Source organism: Acipenser ruthenus, chromosome 41 (genome assembly GCF_902713425.1).
Source record: "Acipenser ruthenus chromosome 41, fAciRut3.2 maternal haplotype, whole genome shotgun sequence".
NCBI lineage: Eukaryota > Metazoa > Chordata > Actinopteri > Acipenseriformes > Acipenseridae > Acipenser > Acipenser ruthenus.
The window spans coordinates 4,385,621-4,404,969 of NC_081229.1; the positions used below are offsets into that span (position 1 = coordinate 4,385,621).

Below are 19,349 nucleotides of genomic sequence, written 5' to 3' on the forward strand. Positions count from 1 at the left end.
TTCATATTTTTCAAGGTCTTTAACAGTTGATGGTTTTAAAAATGCCCTTGATTCAAGGTACACTACCTGTGAAACATTTTGAGGCCTGAAGAGAAGTGTTTAATGTGTCCATTTAATCAAATAATTAGACCAATTAAGTAACTGAGCGCTCGGGTGGAACGAAAGCCAGAAGACACTGCGGTCATCCAGGAAGTTTGACACCCCTGATCTACTGCATTGCTATTGGCGAATGTAGCTTCAAAATGGGTGGGATTCTGTGTGTCTTCAACCATTTCCCTCGCTTTCAAATTGAGTAAGAAATAAGAATAAAAAGTAACAATGAAGGTCATCCAAATCCTAAATTAGAACTTTAACAGAGACAACCAAAACTAAATTGCATTTTTAATTGGTCATGGTACGTAAACTAAATGGTTGACTGTTTGGTTTTTCAAACCGGCTCTTCATCTTCCCAGTGGATTTCTGTGGGCTACAGTGATTTAAAAAAAACTTCAACAGGCTGTAAAAATATTTATTTCTGCAAATGACATCACTCAGGATTCATCAATCAAGTAAGCCCACGATGTTTTTTGTTATATTGTGTTGCTTGCCTTATGTGGTACATATATTACTGTATTACATTTTAAGCCTGGTATCTGCTATTAGCTGCTGTGTTGCTGCTGCTATCATGTATCAGAGTGGAATATCGTTGTTGGGATGTAAGGAGTGTTGCTGAGTACCGTGTCGATAGTCCCTTGAACCTGTTCTGCTGTTTGTCTGCAAATAAAGACCCTGCTGTTCGTTTTTCACAATTAGCAATGGGTTCTCTTGTTATATGTAAACATGCAAGTATGCATACCAGCAAACGTAAAAAATTCAATGTCTTTGATAATGGTAACAAATGATAACAAACAAGCCCAAGATTGTGTTAAAAACTTTATTGTAATAATTCAGAAAACATACAGACTATGAATTGTGACAATGTACTGGTTTCCTTGCCCTGTGCATGATCTGTTTATTTTCAAGCAGAGACACCTTTGAACATGTTGCATTGCATCCAGCAGGCTGCACATTGGAAAGTGTTCTTTTTCAACACCATATTGCATGTCTCTCTCTCAATGCGTTATCAATGTATGTCTAGCATGTACTGTATGAATAATAATAACAAATATATCTTCAATTCATTTATTTTATCAAATAGTCTTGACCATATATATTGTAAAGGAAACTTTTACATCACAACAGTTGTAGTGCCTTAATGATACAACTAAAACACACTCAAATGCCTTAATATAAATTGTAGTTGCACCAGTAACTAATGTAACAATCGTGGAATTATTAATAAATGAAAACGTACACCCACCACCACCTTAATATAAACCAGTGTTCCAGCAGTGACACTAAAACACACCCTGCCTTCAATACCCTGAATAGAAATGATAAGGATATAGTTGCTACTTTATTATAAATGCACCCACCACCACCTTCATAATAATCTGAATTGCACCAATATAATGAAAAATTAACAGAAAAAAACACACATTAATATAAAACTAGGACATAATATAAAATACATTTTAAACTAAACCACAACCTCAAAAACCTGTTCTAGCATTATTACATTATATTCAGGGATTCAAATTGGAGCTGTATTTCTAAATGCAGATCTGATAACATGTGGAGCATGATGTGGTACAAAGAAACATGCTCAATCTGCAGGAGAACACCAATATTGTGATACAACTTATACAGAAATGAAGCGATGCATTTGCAACGCATACTGTTTGCAGACCCTACTATTCATGTAGATCTGTTTAATCTCTTTAGTATTATATTGATCTTAATGCAGATTAAAACATTTCTGAACTTCCCAATTATATTTATTTGAACACCTGATTATATTATGTATAGTTACTTAAATATTAAAATCAAAACAGTCAAAAGCCTTTGACTAGAATTTATTTATAATAGAGATCAATGGCAAAATGCCCTGAACCCCCACTTGCGATGCCTGTGCTCTCACGGATCAGAGCACTTCTCCTCCTCCTCCTACTCCTCCTCATCCTCCTCTTCCACATCCTTGTGGAAAATCTCTCCGTCTTGTTTTCTCCAGCGCATGTTAACACCGTCCATCGGAAACTTCTTGGAGAAATGTTCCCGAATCTGAAACCACAAGAAACTCAATGTTATCAAGAAACCTTTCTATCTATCTGTTTTTTTTTTAAATAAACTGGCGGTTTCGTGACACTCTGTGAAATCTGTTGGTATTTTTATTGCCATTGCACAGCTGAGTGCATTGCACAGCGGAGTGAATTTTGGTGGTGCTAACACGGCCTCAACTTGCCAAAAGTGTCATGATACATACAGGGCAATTTTAAGGCCAGCGTAAACTCGGTGCTATGGCCTTAATGCCATCGCAAATGCTTGACACATATCCACATAAGTGTTTTACTGTTATAAAGAACTGTGTTTTTTTTCCTGGTGCTGACTGTGTGTCAGCTCCGGAGGCTTGAATGGCCGAGGCCGGGAGGCAGAGGGAGAGCGTCTCTTTCGGAAGGCTAACCCACAGCCATGGGATTAAGATCGTGCCGGATTGTGGATTTAGAGAAGCGTGTGCTAGCTGTGGGGAAAATTATAGGATGTGAAAATATGAAGTCAGCATCTCGCACGAGCGGGTCTGTTGTAGTTTTTCTAAGCGATCCTCCTGACGGAGCATTCTCAGCCTGCTTAAGATGAACGGGAGGCTGAGTGCACCTTTCCCTGTCCAGAGGGACATTAAACAAGCCTGCCCCTTGCTTTGGCACACACTGATCTGTGTACAGCCTCAGCAGTCCCTGCTACAACAGCTTGAAAGAATGATGTTTGATTTTTTTCTGGGATGGGCTGCATTGTCTCAGAGACAGCATTTTGTACCTGCCCACTGGAAGAGGGTGGGCAGGGGCTCATTCACATCTCCATCAGGACTGTGGCTTTTCGACTACAGGCCTGGCAAAAGCTCTTGTATTGCCCTGAGCATCCGCCCTGGAGGGAGCTGGCGCTGGCATTCCCTCGCCAGGCTGGCAGCTTGGGTTTCGACAGACATTTGTACAGTAACCACGAAACAGTGTTAGTTTGTAATTCTGAAAGGGAATGTCACCCACCTGCTCTAAAATGGCTTCGCTCACTTTGGGGTCTTCAAGATTCATTCCTCTTGGTGCGGTCAATTTAACCCTTGCAATTGCCATGTGATCTGTGCAGGACAAACAGAAGAGTTCACACACACACATTAAGCTAAGTTAGGGTAGATTTAGAGAGAAATTGTGACAATTCAGTCCTGAAGTCTCAGAGAACCACTCAGAATAATTGCCAACACAAAAAAAGACTTTGAAGCTACTTGCAGTATGTATCAGTTATAGTATAAATCTCCTTAACATGTCCACATGTGATTTTCAACGTATTTCTAAAATAGGTCGTTTAGCTGTCCTGAGTTACACCGGCTGGTACCTGCAATTCTCACACAGCTTACTCTAGTAGATCACATGACATTTATTACAAGCCTCATTACTGTGATTGGTTGTGAATTACACTGAACTGATTACCTTTAGAGGCTGTTGCAGAAGGTGGGACTGAGGGGGTTGGATCTGTAAAAATGAGAAAGAAGTTTTATTATTCAAATTCATTTTAATGAAACTGTTTCCTGCTCTCACCTCCAGCACACTGTATCCGCAGAGGAATGAAAAAAGACTATTTAATGTTTTAACTTTATTGCTGTAATGTGTTTTAATAAAGGTGTGTGTTTTCTGCCGTCACCACCAAGGAAATGCTGACAATATCATACCATACCAATTTCATTTATATAGCGTCCTAGCATCCCAGGGCGCTTTACACAAATAAATGACTTGGGCTGAATAGAATACTCATTAATTTAAAGTGAATGAACTTGGTGACCAGAACTACTGTAGGATCCGATGGACTGAGCCTCTGAGTCCCTGCTCACAGACTGAGATAAAAACACTGAGCTAAACAAGAACACAGACTGAACAGGGCTCCTTACCGTCATAGCAGAAGAAGGGCTGTGCTGTGCTGCATGGATCATCGTTTATTGTAAGCTTATTAGTTTTGTTTTGAATCATCACACATTTCTCTTTGCCTTCATGATTGTCAGGTTGATTTTCTGACCAGTTCTGAAGTGTGTAATTAACCCCCCCATCCGACCACTTCCAGGGGTTATTGAACAGACCAATCCAGACAGGATTTCCATTTGCTTTCTCCTTTATTTTCTTATTTTCATCCTCATTCTTTACACTGACGAGGTCGGTGTAGTTTTCTCTACAGTACTGCTGAGCTTCATACCAGGTTTTCAGTTGCTCAATCAGGATATATCTCTCGCTGGTTTCTGAAAAGGTATCAAACAGAAGATCAGTTGAGCCGTCGTTATTGAGGTGTCTTGGCTCTCCTGCTGTTACAGTTATTAGTATTACCTAATAAAAAAATACTGTTTTCTTTTTTTCTATAATAAAATGTATGTATTGAAACAGTTTCTTTTTCTAATCATATTAGAGTGAAAAGTGGAGTTAAACAAGTGGGTGTTGCACAGGATTTGAAAGCTGGCGAGTCACGTGATGCGCATCTGTCACATTTGCTTCTGTATGCTGCATTACTGTATTTAACAACACATAAGTCTATATATATATATATATATATATATATATATATATATATATATATATATAATTTATTCAGCATAATCAAATAAAGTTGAAATATTGTCATGTGTGTAATGATATGTGTTAGTTAAATGGGTGTTATTGTTATTCATTTACATGTGCAGTACTAAATTGTGTCACTAGAGAGAGCAGGTAGCAAACAAAGAACCTCCGGAGAAGATTGAGAGATGCTATCCAGTAAGAATTCAGGAAGCCCGTAACAGAATGGATTTATACTGAGTGACTGTACAGACGGGGCAGAATAATCCCAGTACAGCCACTAGTACCAGGGTAGTCCACCCCTGCACATATTTAAATACTGGTAAAGAAGAGGAGATGCAATGATATGTGTTAGTTAAACTGGTGTTGTTGTTATTCATGTGCAGTACTAGATTGTGTCACTACTCAGAGCATGGAGCTAATTGGAGGAGTTCTTGTTCTAACGGATATTGAATCAATGTTGTTGGTCATGGCTGCCTGTGTGTGCATCTGTAAATAATACAATGTACAGTGGTTATTATTTCAATGTCTTGAGTATGTCTGACCTACACCTTAACATGAACAATGCTTTTCTCAGAAAAACACTTACTGTATTCTTCAGAGCCCCTTTCAGAGTGCAGTTTATGATATTAGTTTATTGTAAGAAGAAACCTAGTGATATGCTATCCTGTACATACATGCACCTTTTACACAGGATATGTACTAAGCAGCCCTGGAAGCCTGTTTTACTAGTTTGGGGTCTATACACCGCATCACAGAGAGCATAACAGAAAAGAAAATACCTTTACTACTGTCATAACACATGAAATGTTTTGTATCATGACAGACAGAATCAGTCCAATCTCCATCTGGATTGACTGTAGCACAGAAGAGTTTGGCACGTCTCATGTTGTAGGTGATTTCATCTCCATTGGACCACTGCCAGTTCTCACTGAAATCACGATACATCCCGATCCAGGCATAGGCACTAATATTTAAAATATCTAAGAGTTGCTTTGCTTCCTCTTGGCTGTGGACAGTGGCCAGGTCTGTGTATTTATCTCTACAGTGTGTCTGAGCGGCAGACCAGTTCATAGCTGTTTCCACAAAGTGGTATTTAGTGCAGGAAGCGTCTGTACAGGATTCTGAAAAACAAAAAAAACGATATATCGTTGATTACAAATCACAAATAAGCCCATTCCATGCATATATAATGTTCTTTGGATTGTCAAGACTAACATTATGAGTTGTAATTTATGAATAATGATCTAATAAAGGGTTGGGACAAAGATTTGATTTTCAAAGTTCAGCCAACTGATTCTAAAACGTTGCTGCTGTTTATTTAGGACAACAGATTTTCTGAAAGAAATAAAAATTGCAAGAAACAACGTTTTTGCAGGAAGAAGCTTTTAAATAATTCTTAGTAGCAAATTGCTAGTTTTATTCCCAATCCCCCCCTTGGCACTTGCTTTAAAATGGGACCCATTGTCATCTTATTTGCAACACAGCTGTATTTTATGATGAAACAGTTGTTCATTAATGAATTCCCATGAATAAATGAACCCTCATTACCTGAATTCACAGATCACATAAATTCCCCTCAACAACCATTCACCTTCAATATATAAGTGTATTTGTTTTACTAAGCAAAGAATGACCATTCATAAATTACAAAAAAAAACTAAAAAATCCCCCAATGTTTTATATGATGGCATGCTTTGTGTCACAGATGGTGTGAAAAAACTGAGGGATCCTTACCATTATAGCAAAAGAAGGGAGAGGTATTGCTGCATCCAGCGTCATTCCATTTACCTCTTTCCTTAAACGCTGCACCATACATCTCCACACAGATATTATTGCCTAAATTGTTTGGTTCCCCTTTGTACCAGTTGTGAAAAGAGGAATACTCCCCTTTGTGTGACCACTTCCAGGGATTATTGAACAGACCTATCCAGACAGGATTTCCATTTGCTTTCTCCTTTATTTTCTTATCTTCATCATTATTCTTTATACTGACGAGGTCGGTGTAGTTTGTTCTACAGTACTGCTGAGCTTCATACCAGGTTTTTGGTTTATCAATCAGGATATAACTCTCTCTGGTGTCTGAAAAAGGTAACAGACAGCAGATCAAATAGGCTGTGTCACTGTCGTTCTTTATAGTAACATGGCCGTTGTGGTTTTCTCTACAGAGCTGCTGAGCTTCATACAAAGTTTTCTTTTTTTTTAAAGCAGGATAGATCTCTGACTGTAGTCACTGGTTTCTGAAAAGGAAACACAAATCTAAAAAGAGGTGTGCTCTTAAGAATAGTCTGACCCCAAAATAGGGATCTTGCTGGTGTACCCCAAAGTAACCAGGCCTTTTGTATTGTTTTATATAGTTATTTGATAAGCAAAATAGAAAATCACTGACAAAACACAGAAAATAAATAAATAATAGAACACACTGTTCTGTATTTATTCTTTCAAGTCTGTTAACACTAAAAAGCCAGTAGCATCCAATGTTATTTTTAGGGTGTATGCAATGGGTTCTGTTGCTCCAGTATTGAGTTATTATCACATTTCTCTAAATCTGTTTTTAACATGCTTTGAGCTTGTTAGGAAAATGTCAAGTTCCAGGACTGAGTAGCCTTCCTCATTCAATTCAAAATACAATGCTCCCCCTTTATAACGCTCGAGTCTGGAGCCATAGTTCTAAGACCGTGCCATTTGTGTTCCGCCTTCTAACGAGAATGAAAGTGCTGGTGGAATGGAAGCCGTGATCATACCACATTATAACAGATCAGCAAACACGATGTATATTAACAGGTAGATTGCCTTCCTCCCAGGAAAACAAGACAAAAACACAGCAGCAAAAGCAAATAACTACGATTCAACTGTTTCCAAAGGGTACTTATTACCGGGATATTCCTTCTTTTTTTCAGGAACCGGCTGAAAACGAGCTCTGCTTGGTTTGGGGTACCATTTATTTAAAAAAAAAAAAAAAATTGTAAATTGGCTTCTAAACATTGGAATTGCTAATTCCTGTCATTCCATGTTATTCACTGCACACCTTTCCCCCCATCTCCACCAGTGCAATGGTTTAAGACAGTAGGTCAGTCCAGATAGGGTTTGTTTTTATCTCAAGTTTAATAAGAGGCACGCACGTCGATGCTCCGTATTGTTTTATAAACATTTATATATTAGAAGAGGTTGAGCTACTACAGTGTACACAAATGAATGTTGATAGAATGAAAAAATGTAAAACATCCTGAAAATAAACTATATATTTTTAATCATTTAAAAACTTCATTTAAAACCCACATCAACTTTTTTTCATATATTTGTTATGCTCTAACCTATATATTATAATACGATTGCTGTACGTGTATTTGTCTGGTATGAGATTTGTATATTTCCATCCGCTGGTGGTAGAATAATGAAGACTGGGCAGTGGACACTTTCTGGGGCATGTGTGGACAGCAATAAATACATTGAATAAAATATTTCTAAAAGTTTGATCTTGAGTCTATATAGAATGAACAAGTTGCTGATTTACACACACCCATCTGCGATATATATATATATATATATATATATATATATATATATATATATATATATATATATATACACACAGACCTTCATGATGTTTTTTTTTTTTATCATACATATACAATAAATACATCTCAGAGTTGGGTTCCCTTTCTATTCACACTGCAGCCCCATCAGGCCACTTAGGCTGTGCAATCCCAGCACTGATGGAAACTCACCAATGTTATAACTAGGGCTTCTGTTTTTCGACTTTTATTAAATGTTATTTTTTGGTGTTTATTTGAGCTATTTTTGAGTTTTATGTAAATCGTTTTTTGTTTTTTTTTGGTTTTTTTTGGGGGGGGGGGTTGTTTTTGATATACTGTATGAAATTTGTGTTTTCGGTTACTTTTCAAAATGCTTGAGCGGTTTTTTTTTTGTCAAAATATGTATAGTAACTGGACAGTACTTGCACACTTAAAATTTGTACCTTCTTTCCTTTGCTGTCTTCCACAACTAAATCCCTCTGGTCACGGGCACATTCCTCTGGGGTTTTTGTTTGTAGGCATTTGTGTACGTTTTGCCACAATTCTATTTTAAAACCTCCGTATATACATCTTGAAATCTCGCTAACAAACCTCCATTCCCGATTGTAATCTCATTTTAAATCTCGCAAGCGGAGTCTCCAATAGAAACGTAGGAATGTTGGGGAGAGTTTAAAGTATTCAGAACGAATCAATGATAGATGCAAGTCAGGAAGGCGGGACCTTGCCCTGCAGCACTGGGAAATGTTTTTATTATTATTGTAGAAGGATTTATTTTTTAATGGTTAAAGGGTAAAGTGAAAGTGAATTGATTAAACATTTCCACAGTCTTCCCTGTGTTTTCCGGTGTTTCTTCGCTATCCACCGATTTAAATTTGTTTGTATCGGGGGTGTTTTATCGGTTAAAACCGAAAATCAGAAGCCCTAGTTATAACGCATAATTCATTTGAAGCTGGTGCCAGCGCAGAGAATATAGAATTGACTGCCTTATGAAGTAACGCAGCTGTTACTTGATACAGGACACAGGGAATGACGAAAAAACTATTTGAAAAGACCCTGCTGTTGCATAAAACCAACCCAAAATCATTATTATTTTGATAGGTCAGTATATCATACATAAAATGCAGTAAAGTACACACAAGATTAGAAGAGAAAAAATCCAGACAGCAACTTTGTTGCTTGGCTCTTTAATAACAGCAAACGTGGCACTGATATACCTGCTACAGCACGAGCGCACAACAGCACAAATTCTTGTTTACGGGGACAAAATACCAGTTCCTATGGAGAACGCTAGGGTAATAATTGCTTTTTAGGGCAGACCAAATCTGTCAGTAATTTTTTTACAGAAAAAAGTCTCCTTAAACATTACTTAAACTTTTGTGTATCACTTTGAATTTGTAAATGAGTTAACAAGGAGATAATGAGCCAAAGAGTCGGAATTTTGTCAATCGGTGGAATTGTGAAAAACAGCAGTATTTTTTTTCCTTAAATAGTCGGAATGTAGGAAGGAGTGTTTTGAGTACAGCAAGTATTCTTTAAACGTGCCTTAAATGTTCCTTATTAAGGAATTTTGGTACTGACACTTTTGAGTACAAGGGCCAGTGTGACCTTTCAATTCACCAGTGTGCTATCTGCTTTCGTACAGTGTTCAGTACTTAATGCTAAAGGAGACTAGAAACACAGGAACAATTTATGGAAATGTTGTTTTTAAATCCATTTTTAAGAATGCTATGTTAAAATGAATAAATCATAAGATAGTCATAACTGATTTAATTGTCTGAATGTAAGTGTATATGTACAGTAAGTCCCTACACCCCCACCACCCCCTCTGTTGTCAGGTTTCTGCATTCCTAATGTACGTGTTCAAAAACAACAAAAGAGGAACATACATAGACCCTATTTTCTAGGAGAGCATGAATAAAAAACAGAATGAAAATGTTACCTTACCATTGTAGCATATGAAAGAAGATCTGTTACTATGACAGTCTGAGTCCACCCACTCTCCTTTTGAATCGACACTAGTACAGTTGAGACTGGATGTCCAGTTGTAGTAGCTCACATTGTCTCCATTGGACCACTGCCAGTTCTCTTTGTCATAATACAGGCCGATCCAGGCATCAGTAAAACCAGCTGAAATATTTAAGACTTTCTCGGTTTCTTCCTGGCTTTCAATGGTGGCCAGGTCTGTGTGCTTCTCTCGACAGTAGCTCTGAGCATCAAACCAGCTCTTTTTATCTTCCACAAAGTGGTATTTTCTGAAGTGGCCGGATGCAACTGCACATATTCCTGAAAAAAGGGCATATTGGGCATGTGAGAGGTTGGCTTGGCAGTGGGTGTACAGAGCAAACGAAATGCTTTGACACAAGCACTTTTATTAAACCGCTTATAAAATAAACACTGCACCTAATACCCAAATGGGGGAACAAATAACTGTCAGGATGTCTGCCTCCAATCATAAAACACAGGTTCAGAGGATTCTAATGGATTAGCACAGCTCATTACTCTCTAAAACAAAGACTCCAAAAGTCTTCTCTTTATATACAGCTGAGAAAAAAAGGACAAACAGATAACCCCTATATCCACAGAATCTGATCTTCTCAATAGCCAAAGTGAATAGCTCCAAGTTTAATGACAATTGGATAACCGATTCTTCACCGTTTCATACATATGAGCGGACGTCAGGGGGTGCACCCGATCGGACTGTAATCAATACATTGAATCGGCGTTATCAAGACACATCAGACCCATTGGAATGGTCTGTGTGGTCCCCCATGAGTAACACATGGGGTCCGTTAGGTGATCACCAACGCATTGAAAGGTGATGATAGCTAGGCAGTCTCACGAGAGAAACGTTAACAGATTCACCCGATACGCATGCCAACGTCAGTGCCACACTGTCGCTGGAGGTGTTTTAGCTTGCTGAAAACATTTTCTTTAGAAACTTTATTTTTATTTTTGATGGCGCACATTGTAAGTGATATTCTAGAAGACGAGACTCCCTTTTCAAAGCGCGTAGAAACAAGCAATCAGCAGCGACAGTGCTTCCCGGCAGCTTTTGACAAAATTATCTTTTTATATTTATTTTCTGTTAACATTAGTTTATGGATAATCTTGCTTGCTTTTAAACCAATTAAATTGTTACAAAAAAAGACTAGGCCTATTCTATAGTCCATTCATTTTAATTCCGTACATGGTCTTGTTGTACTAGTGCTCAAATATACACTCCCTTTTCTCTTTCTATATTTACCCGAAACCTCGCTTAATATAATTTTAGGAAATGACGTCAGCACTGTGCAGAGCGCGTCTGCCGATGAAAATAAAAATACGGCTAAAAACAAAACAGTATTCGGTTCAACAGAGACAGTTAGTAACTTAAAAACAAATAAGCTAAGTGCTCTGTGTCTGTCAGTTTAAATTTTGAATGTGCCGCCCCAGCTAGCTCTGCGACGCTCAGTCAATAGGCAGGGACGGGACGTTGAAAAGAATTGTTGGAAATGTCGTTTTAAGACCTTGAAATATACCTTTGCTTCTATGCCTGATCCCACATTTCCCACAATCCTTTTCAACGTCCCGTCCCTGCCGTTTAAGTGATTTAGGAGGGATGTATTTTTTTTTGTTGGCTGCATTGCATTGCGTCTTGGGGTGTGTAATGAGTGCTGCTACCTGTAGGGGGAGTAGGAGCCTTTGAATTTACATTACTTACTATACACCAGGGGTGTCAAACTCCAGTCCTCGAGGGCCGCAGGGTCTTCTGTGTTTCATTCCAACTTCAGCTCTCAATTAACATAATTGATCTAATTATTTGTTCAATTGGACATATTTAATATTTTTCAAGGTATTTTACAGTAGATGATTTAAAAAAAAAACACACACACACACACTTGATTCAAGATACACTACCTATGAAAGTTTGAGGCCTGGACGTGTTACATTTGTCCAATCAATCAAATAATTAGACCAATTAATCCAACTACAAGCAGTTGTGTGTGTAACAGGGCAGAGGCTGGGTGACACTGCACAACACAAGAGAGCACCTTAACCTCTGTGCAAAAGAGCCAGGCTCATCAGCATTTGGGGATATCAAGCTTTGAACCTCATCTGACGCCTTTCTTAGTAAACATGTTTGTATCCCTGTGTAATTCTTCAAATATGTAAACGTTTTCATCTTTAAACACTGTTAAACATTTCATCCAAATGAAATTGTAATGCATGCTAGCAGAGGAATGAGAACACTGAAATGAATACTCCTCTGTACATGTTAGTCACTATGGCATTTGACGGAGCTACAGGCATTTTCTCTACACCCCAGTTATCAGGGATATGCATCTGTGCAGGGACTAATACAAACCTACCTGCAAGCAACAGCATCAGGAGCACCAGCTTCTCCATGATAGCCACACCAGAAACTGAAACAAAGAGAAATGAATGTTTTTAATACAGGTTGAAATTCAAGTGAGTATTGGGTGGGCTTGTATTATTATTATTATTATTATTATTATTATTATTATTATTAATCAGACCTTTTCAACCACTGAAAAAATTGTGAAGAGATATAAATTACATTTAGAAATCTATAAATTCTGTTGGAATAAAAGGTTTTACTCTTTTCATATAAGGTAAAAGTGACAACATGTCAGAGATTACTATTATGATACTGTGTGTGTGTGTGTGTGTGTGTGTGTGTGTGTGTGTGTGTGCGTGTGTGCGTGTGTGCGTGTGTGCGTGTGTGCGCGTGTGCGCGTGTGCGCGTGTGTGCGTGTGTGCGTGTGCGTGCGTGTGTGTGTGTGTGTGTGTGTGTGTGTGTGTGTGTGTGTGTGTGTGTGTGTATAGATGACGAAGAAAGACTTTTAACTTGCCATAATGCCCGGGCAGTTGGCAAAGTGCCCACAGCCACCCGGGCGAAGAAAGATTTTTAATAGATACAGTATAATATAGAGAGAGAGTGAATTACCTTTGTTGTCTTTAAGAGCAAACCAGGCCACCCGTTGCAGTGTGGAGTAGTGGTTAGGGCTCTGGACTCCTGACCGGAGGGTTGTGGGTTCAGTCCCCAGTGTGGGACACTGCTGTTGTACCCTTGAGCAAGGTACTTTACCTAGATTGCTCCAGTAAAAACCCAACTGTATAAATGGGTAATTGTATGTAAAAATAATGTGATATCTGTATAATTTGAAATAATGTATAATGTGATATCTTGTAACAATTGTAAGTCGCCCTGGATAAGGGCGTCTGCTAAGAAATAAATAATAATAATGTTTATTTAAACAACTTAAATACTTTGTGACAATGCTATAGCAACAGAACTAAATAAAATATCAATACACCGTTTATTTTCATCATGGGTTAGATATAGAGGTTAGAGGAAGTGTGTGTGTGGTGAATCTAGAATAAAATGATTAATATTTATTTTTTAGCAGACACCCTTATCTAGGTCAACTTACAATTGCTACAAGATATCACATTATACAGAGATCACATTATTTTTTACATACAATTATCCAGTTGGGTTTTTACTGGCGCAATCTAGGTAAAGTACCTTGCTCAAGGGTACAGCAGCAGTGTCCCCAACCTGGGATTGAACCCACGACCCTCCGGTCGTGTACAGAGCCCTAACCACTACTCCACACTGCTGCCCTCCAAAATGCAGCAATGTTTTATTTATTCTTATTGCAGTAATACAATACAAATTTCTGAGCAGATTTGCATTGTTTGAATGAGAGATCATTCAATATCAACAAAGAGACAATAATCACAGTTAAGTTTAAACGTGTAAAAGACACCCAGTTATATATAGTTACCTGAAACGCAGTGCCAGAAATAATTTATCATAGCAATATTAATTAATCATTAATCAACAGCATAGAGTTTGTAGTTTTCTTATTTAGAAATATGAACGACAATTTGACTCAGAAGAAAACGTTTTCTTATAAAAAGTTTAGTTTTCCTTCTGTAGAAATTCTTTTTTTACACATTCAGACAACAGGCTATTTCATGTCTAACATTAGTTGACATCAGATCTAACATAATTAGACATTTGCCTCAGCATTTCATTAAAATAAATAAATAAATATAAACGATTCAGTCAGTCTAATGATATAAAGTTATTCGACAAACAAACTATTATTGAGAACTGCAGTAGATACCCAGAGGATGAACACTGCTGTGTTACTTTCCATATATATTGCTTAGAAAAGGTTTAATATTATTTAAACTACACTATTGTTTAAGACTACCGTTTATTTATTTTTTTTTTTATTTTTTTTTTTATGTCTCCTTGTTTCCTGGCTGTTTCTGTGGATTGTATTTGCATTTTCTGTGGTTGCTAAGTAACGAACTTGGCAACGAACGCATATACGTTATTGCTATATAGGCTATTGTTTATCGTGGACAACTTTAAAAATGTTTTTGCAGGCACTTGATTTTTGTGACTGTAACTTGAGACCGTTGGCGTCTAACCCATAGAGCACAGGAGAGGCAATACCGGTATACATTTTGCGCCTCTACTGTTTTTTTCCCCAGGAGACACTATTATTGTGTTATAGTTTTGCCTTTAAAAGGCTTAAAATATAATTTAAAATTACAAAAAAATTCAGAAGACGCCAGAAGCTGACGTTAGAAGCAGCGTGTCTGCAACAAGATGCTGGGCAGTTTTGGTTTGGAGATTCAAAAAAAAAAAAATGTATTAAATAATTTAGGCTAGGTAGTTGTTAGTTTAGTTTGTTTTTATTATGTATTAATTCAATTATATTCATTAAAAAAGATGAGTGTTTTTTTATTTATTTATTTATTTATTTTTTTTATAATAAGTAAGAAGGTTTGTGTCGCTGCGGGTTCATGAACGGATTTAAGTTCAACACCAACTCTAAATAAAACTGTTATTAAGCACTAGTAATAATCTGAAGCAGTGGTGTTTCAAAATAGCAAATACTTTAGTGAAGTACGCTAGAATGGTTTTATTATTATTTATTTATTGCGTGGTTCTTTATTGAGGAAAACATTTCCATACCCGTTACAAGTATTTCTTCGTACTCTTTATTCGACATGGACCTACTTTGAAACTTTGGAAGATTCTCCAAGTATTACAAAAAAAAAAAAAAAAAAAGTGAATCATTTTATGTGGCAACACAATGCTTTTTCATTGTTTTAGTTATCTTAAGCTCTGTCTTGAGGGTTTTTGTATTATTATTATTATTATTATTATTATTATTATTATTATTATTATTATTATTATTATTTTGTATTTTTAATTCTTTGTGTTTTGTTTGTCTAGGAAACCCCTTGAATCAGGACCCGGGTCCATACATGCAGCATCTAGGATCCAGGGGAATCCCTGCAGCTCCAAGCTGGGTTGTGTTCATTGTTGTTTCATATGTATTTCAGCTTGTGTTCATGCATATGTAATTATGTTATAAAGCAGCCTAACACACTCCCACGATAACAGGCTCCTTTTCATAATGCAACTCTTGGATAATGTTTGCACAAATCAGATACAAGAATAATGTTAAATTGAGCCATACTAGTATCTAGCATAAAGCACAGATGGAAACTACTTGGTTTAATTTATTTAATATTTAATATCAACGTGTTTTATTATTTTCAGCTAAGCACAAAAATGAAGTTACTTCCTGGATGGTTTGCAATCTGTTTTATTGTTTGTGATTCCTTATTTTGTACAAATCATTTCATTTTAGGTCTTGGGTGATACAAGTCTTTTTTTTTTAACAAATATTAAATAAATTAAATAAAACACAATTAATCAATCACTAGAAAAGGTGTAAACAAGCGTGAATCAAATAAGGAAATACATCTTGACATTTCAAACAACCAGACACATTTTCTAAACCATCCTCAGCACCATTGATTAAAAAGAAAAAGTAAACCCTCCATTTTTAGATAACCCTCCCTCCCCTGCCAGTGAAACGATCAAATGAAAAAGAGCCAGGAGTGAGCCCTCCCAACCCATAAAAAACCACAGACAAGATCTTTTCAAAGTATAAGTTGACATGTAAGTAAATATTGGTATAAACATTAGCTGGCATTATGAAACATTTGCAGTAAATGGCACTATGTTAATACTTTGTATTGCTTGTAATGGTCTTTCAATACAATTTCATATCACTAGCAAACAGGTAACATATCAAGATTAAAACACCCTAATATATAGCTAGATAGATAGATAGGTAAAAAAAAATTGCATGTACACAAAAGGTTTAAATGATTAAATACATATTTTGTTTGTGATTGTAGCTTGGGGACAAATTATAACCACTTCACAGGTCAAGTAATACATATTATATATTATATACAGTATATATATATATATATATATATATATATATATATATATATATATATATATATATATATATAATTTTTCACAATTAACACATTTACGTTGATTTCCTCAACCCTTTTGTAAATGGTTTTAATCAGAATGATGTGGCACTCACCTTCTCAGTGGAGTCTCACAGCTACCTGTCTCTGTGTCCTCTCTCCTTCAGTCTGAGGAGCTGCTGCAGGAATCTGCTGCTATAAACACCTGAGTGCAGGTGATCAGCACACGCAACATGCAAATAAGCACACAGAGCAAATTTAGTATTTTTATTTTTAAACCTGGAAAAGGATATATGAAATTGTAATAATAGTAATAATAATAATAATAATAATAATAATAATAATAATAATAATAATACCAAAGCTCCCTCTTACATTGGAAACTTATTTTATGAAAAGAAAAAAAATCTTATTCGCATTACTACTTTACATCTAAAAAATTTAAAAGAAGTGGGTATAGTTTCACTGATATGCAATTTCTATACAAAAACAACATTACTCGTGCAATTTCTTTTTTTATAAACTTTTTTTGTATTATTATTATTATTATTATTATTATACTTTTCAATAACTACAATACATATACAGTATATATACACACACACACACACATATATATATATATATATATATATATATATATATATATATATATATAACCATGCAATTAAAGAAACTACAAAATGATATCACAAAAGTCTGCTGGCATAATAGTAGTACAGTACTTCATGTTAGATTTCGAAATGATACATTTATTCGTTTGTCAGTTTTTTGTTAAGTATATGGAAAACTACAAAGCGGTATGTAATTCAATATGTTAATGTAACATTATTCAGCAGGCTTCATTCGACTTTATGAAGTTAGTTCATTCTATGGGGTGATGCAAATCTTTTAGCCATAGCTGTAGGTACATTGGCAGAAGAAACTAAATCAATAACAAATAGTTAGCAGAGCTCCTTCCAGTCCAGGGCAGGCTTGAGTCCTGGAGACTGAACTGCTCCCTTCCACAAGCAAAGGCAGAGTCCTAGAGACCCCCCTAATGCTGACCTGAACACAAAGTACTGGCCCTGTGTGGTGAATAGGACGACACTAATATCCACTGTCTGTCTGGAGGCTTTGTAATTGAGACCACTGTGACTTGAGCTGATTCAAACCCATGCCTCTCTGAATCTGTGTATGAAAATAACATGGTATGAAATGAACAATTCAAATGTGTTGAATTACATCTATACCTGAAGCAGCCTTTGTGTGTAGGCCAGCCTGTTTTCATAAATGCAAAACACTTCCTGCTTATGTTCCTGGTGTAGCAGGCAGACTGCATGCAAACTAGGTTAAAAAAAGGATTGTTTTTTTGTTTTTTTTACAGAGTGCTTATTCATCAGGTGCTTTAGTGAACAGAGTCTGTGGGACCAGCACACAAAACATGCAAATAAGAATACGAGGAAATGCAACTTGTATTTTGCCCCTTTTTTAAAACTTGAAAAGGCTGCTGGAGAAGATAATGGGAATACTGGAAATTGTAACAGTTTATTATTATTATTATTATTATTATTATTAATAAATGATACACTGCTGCTATAAAGGAACCTGCTATTATAAAGACCTGCGTGCAGGTGACAAGCACACACAACATGCAAGTATCATCCCTAAAGGGCTGAAGGAAAACTGAGATTATAATTATTAATATAACAGCAGTAGTAGCAATAGTAATAGTCTCAGTAGTATATTACTAGCAAGACCACCTTGAAAATGAGATGTATATCTCAAGATTTCTATCCTGGTTAAATAAATACATTTGATTGCTTAGAATCCATTGCACTATTGCAGTACAGTATATTGTTCCATGATTATATTCCTCTCCATACCTGTACTAAAAACACCCTCTAATTTAGATATTAGGTTAACAGCAAACAAAATTCAATAAACTCATTAAATCTTGTGCATACATTTCCATATGTCTTGTGATTATTTATTCACACAGTGAATGGAAGTTCAGGGCATTTATGTAATTATTTAATCAGCTGCAGACACTATCAACAATATGCATTGACTCAATAAAAGGACCAGTGGCAAAGTGGTTTATATATATATAGTAAAAGAATTGCACCACTCAGGTTCTTTACCCCTTTAAAAACAGACCCAGGACACAGGAAATTGAGGTTTAAACGCTTATTTTTTTAATAAACAAACACAAAACAAAATAAACAAAACAAACACCTAGCTCCTTGCTTGAGCACTAAACTAAAACACAAGACAGGAACCTAAACTATAGAACAGGACAGCTGAGCTGTTTACCTGTTCAAACTAAAAACAAAACACACTGTTTAAGCAAATCACACCAAACAGGCTTTACACTACCTTCTCTTTATAATTACAGCAGTACAAACACACCAGCACAGTCAGGCTTCTACACACCTCAGCAGCCCAGAACAAACTGGCTGCTTTCTTTAAATACCCTGCACCTGGCTCTGACTTACAATGATAGCCAGGTGCAGGGGATAACACAATTAACAAATAATTAAACAATTAATCCAAATGTGCATACACACATGTTCCCTGCTGTGTTACAATATATATATATATACAGTAATGCCCTGTACTGTAATACCAGAGCTGGTTAAATCATTCCCCATCACAAAAGGAGCTGTCTTTATATTCTTGTCAAAACTTTTAATCATTTCCAAAGATTGTTTAAATGTGTTCTGTGAAGAATACAGTAAAACCAGGTAGCGAATCAGCCATTGTTAACCAATTTACAGCCATTTTGTAATATTTCAGTAGTTAATAATGTGTTTTTATATTGGGCAGATCAATTGGACAGGTT

At 36.4% G+C, this 19,349-nt stretch overlaps 1 protein-coding gene across 2 annotated transcripts; it reads right to left on the reverse strand.

The window, feature by feature from the left end:
- Window positions 1-905: 905 nt before the first annotated feature.
- Window positions 906-18,945, reverse strand: LOC117433965 (macrophage mannose receptor 1-like). Of its 2 annotated transcripts, XM_059010893.1 has the most exons (10): window positions 18,884-18,945; window positions 16,642-16,730; window positions 12,547-12,600; window positions 10,142-10,480; window positions 6,399-6,743; window positions 5,444-5,785; window positions 4,010-4,351; window positions 3,555-3,596; window positions 3,117-3,205; window positions 906-2,139 (listed from the first exon to the last, which is right to left on the reverse strand). In XM_059010893.1, the coding sequence occupies exons 3-10, from the start codon at window positions 12,581-12,583 to the stop codon at window positions 2,026-2,028; spliced, it is 1,650 nt and encodes a 549-aa protein (XP_058866876.1). In that variant the 5' UTR covers window positions 12,584-12,600; window positions 16,642-16,730; window positions 18,884-18,945; the 3' UTR covers window positions 906-2,025. The 2 variants fall into 2 exon arrangements, with proteins under 2 accessions (XP_058866876.1, XP_058866875.1); XM_059010892.1 differs by lacking the exon at window positions 18,884-18,945 and having other exon boundaries at window positions 16,642-16,760.
- Between the last annotated feature and the right edge of the window lie 404 nt (window positions 18,946-19,349).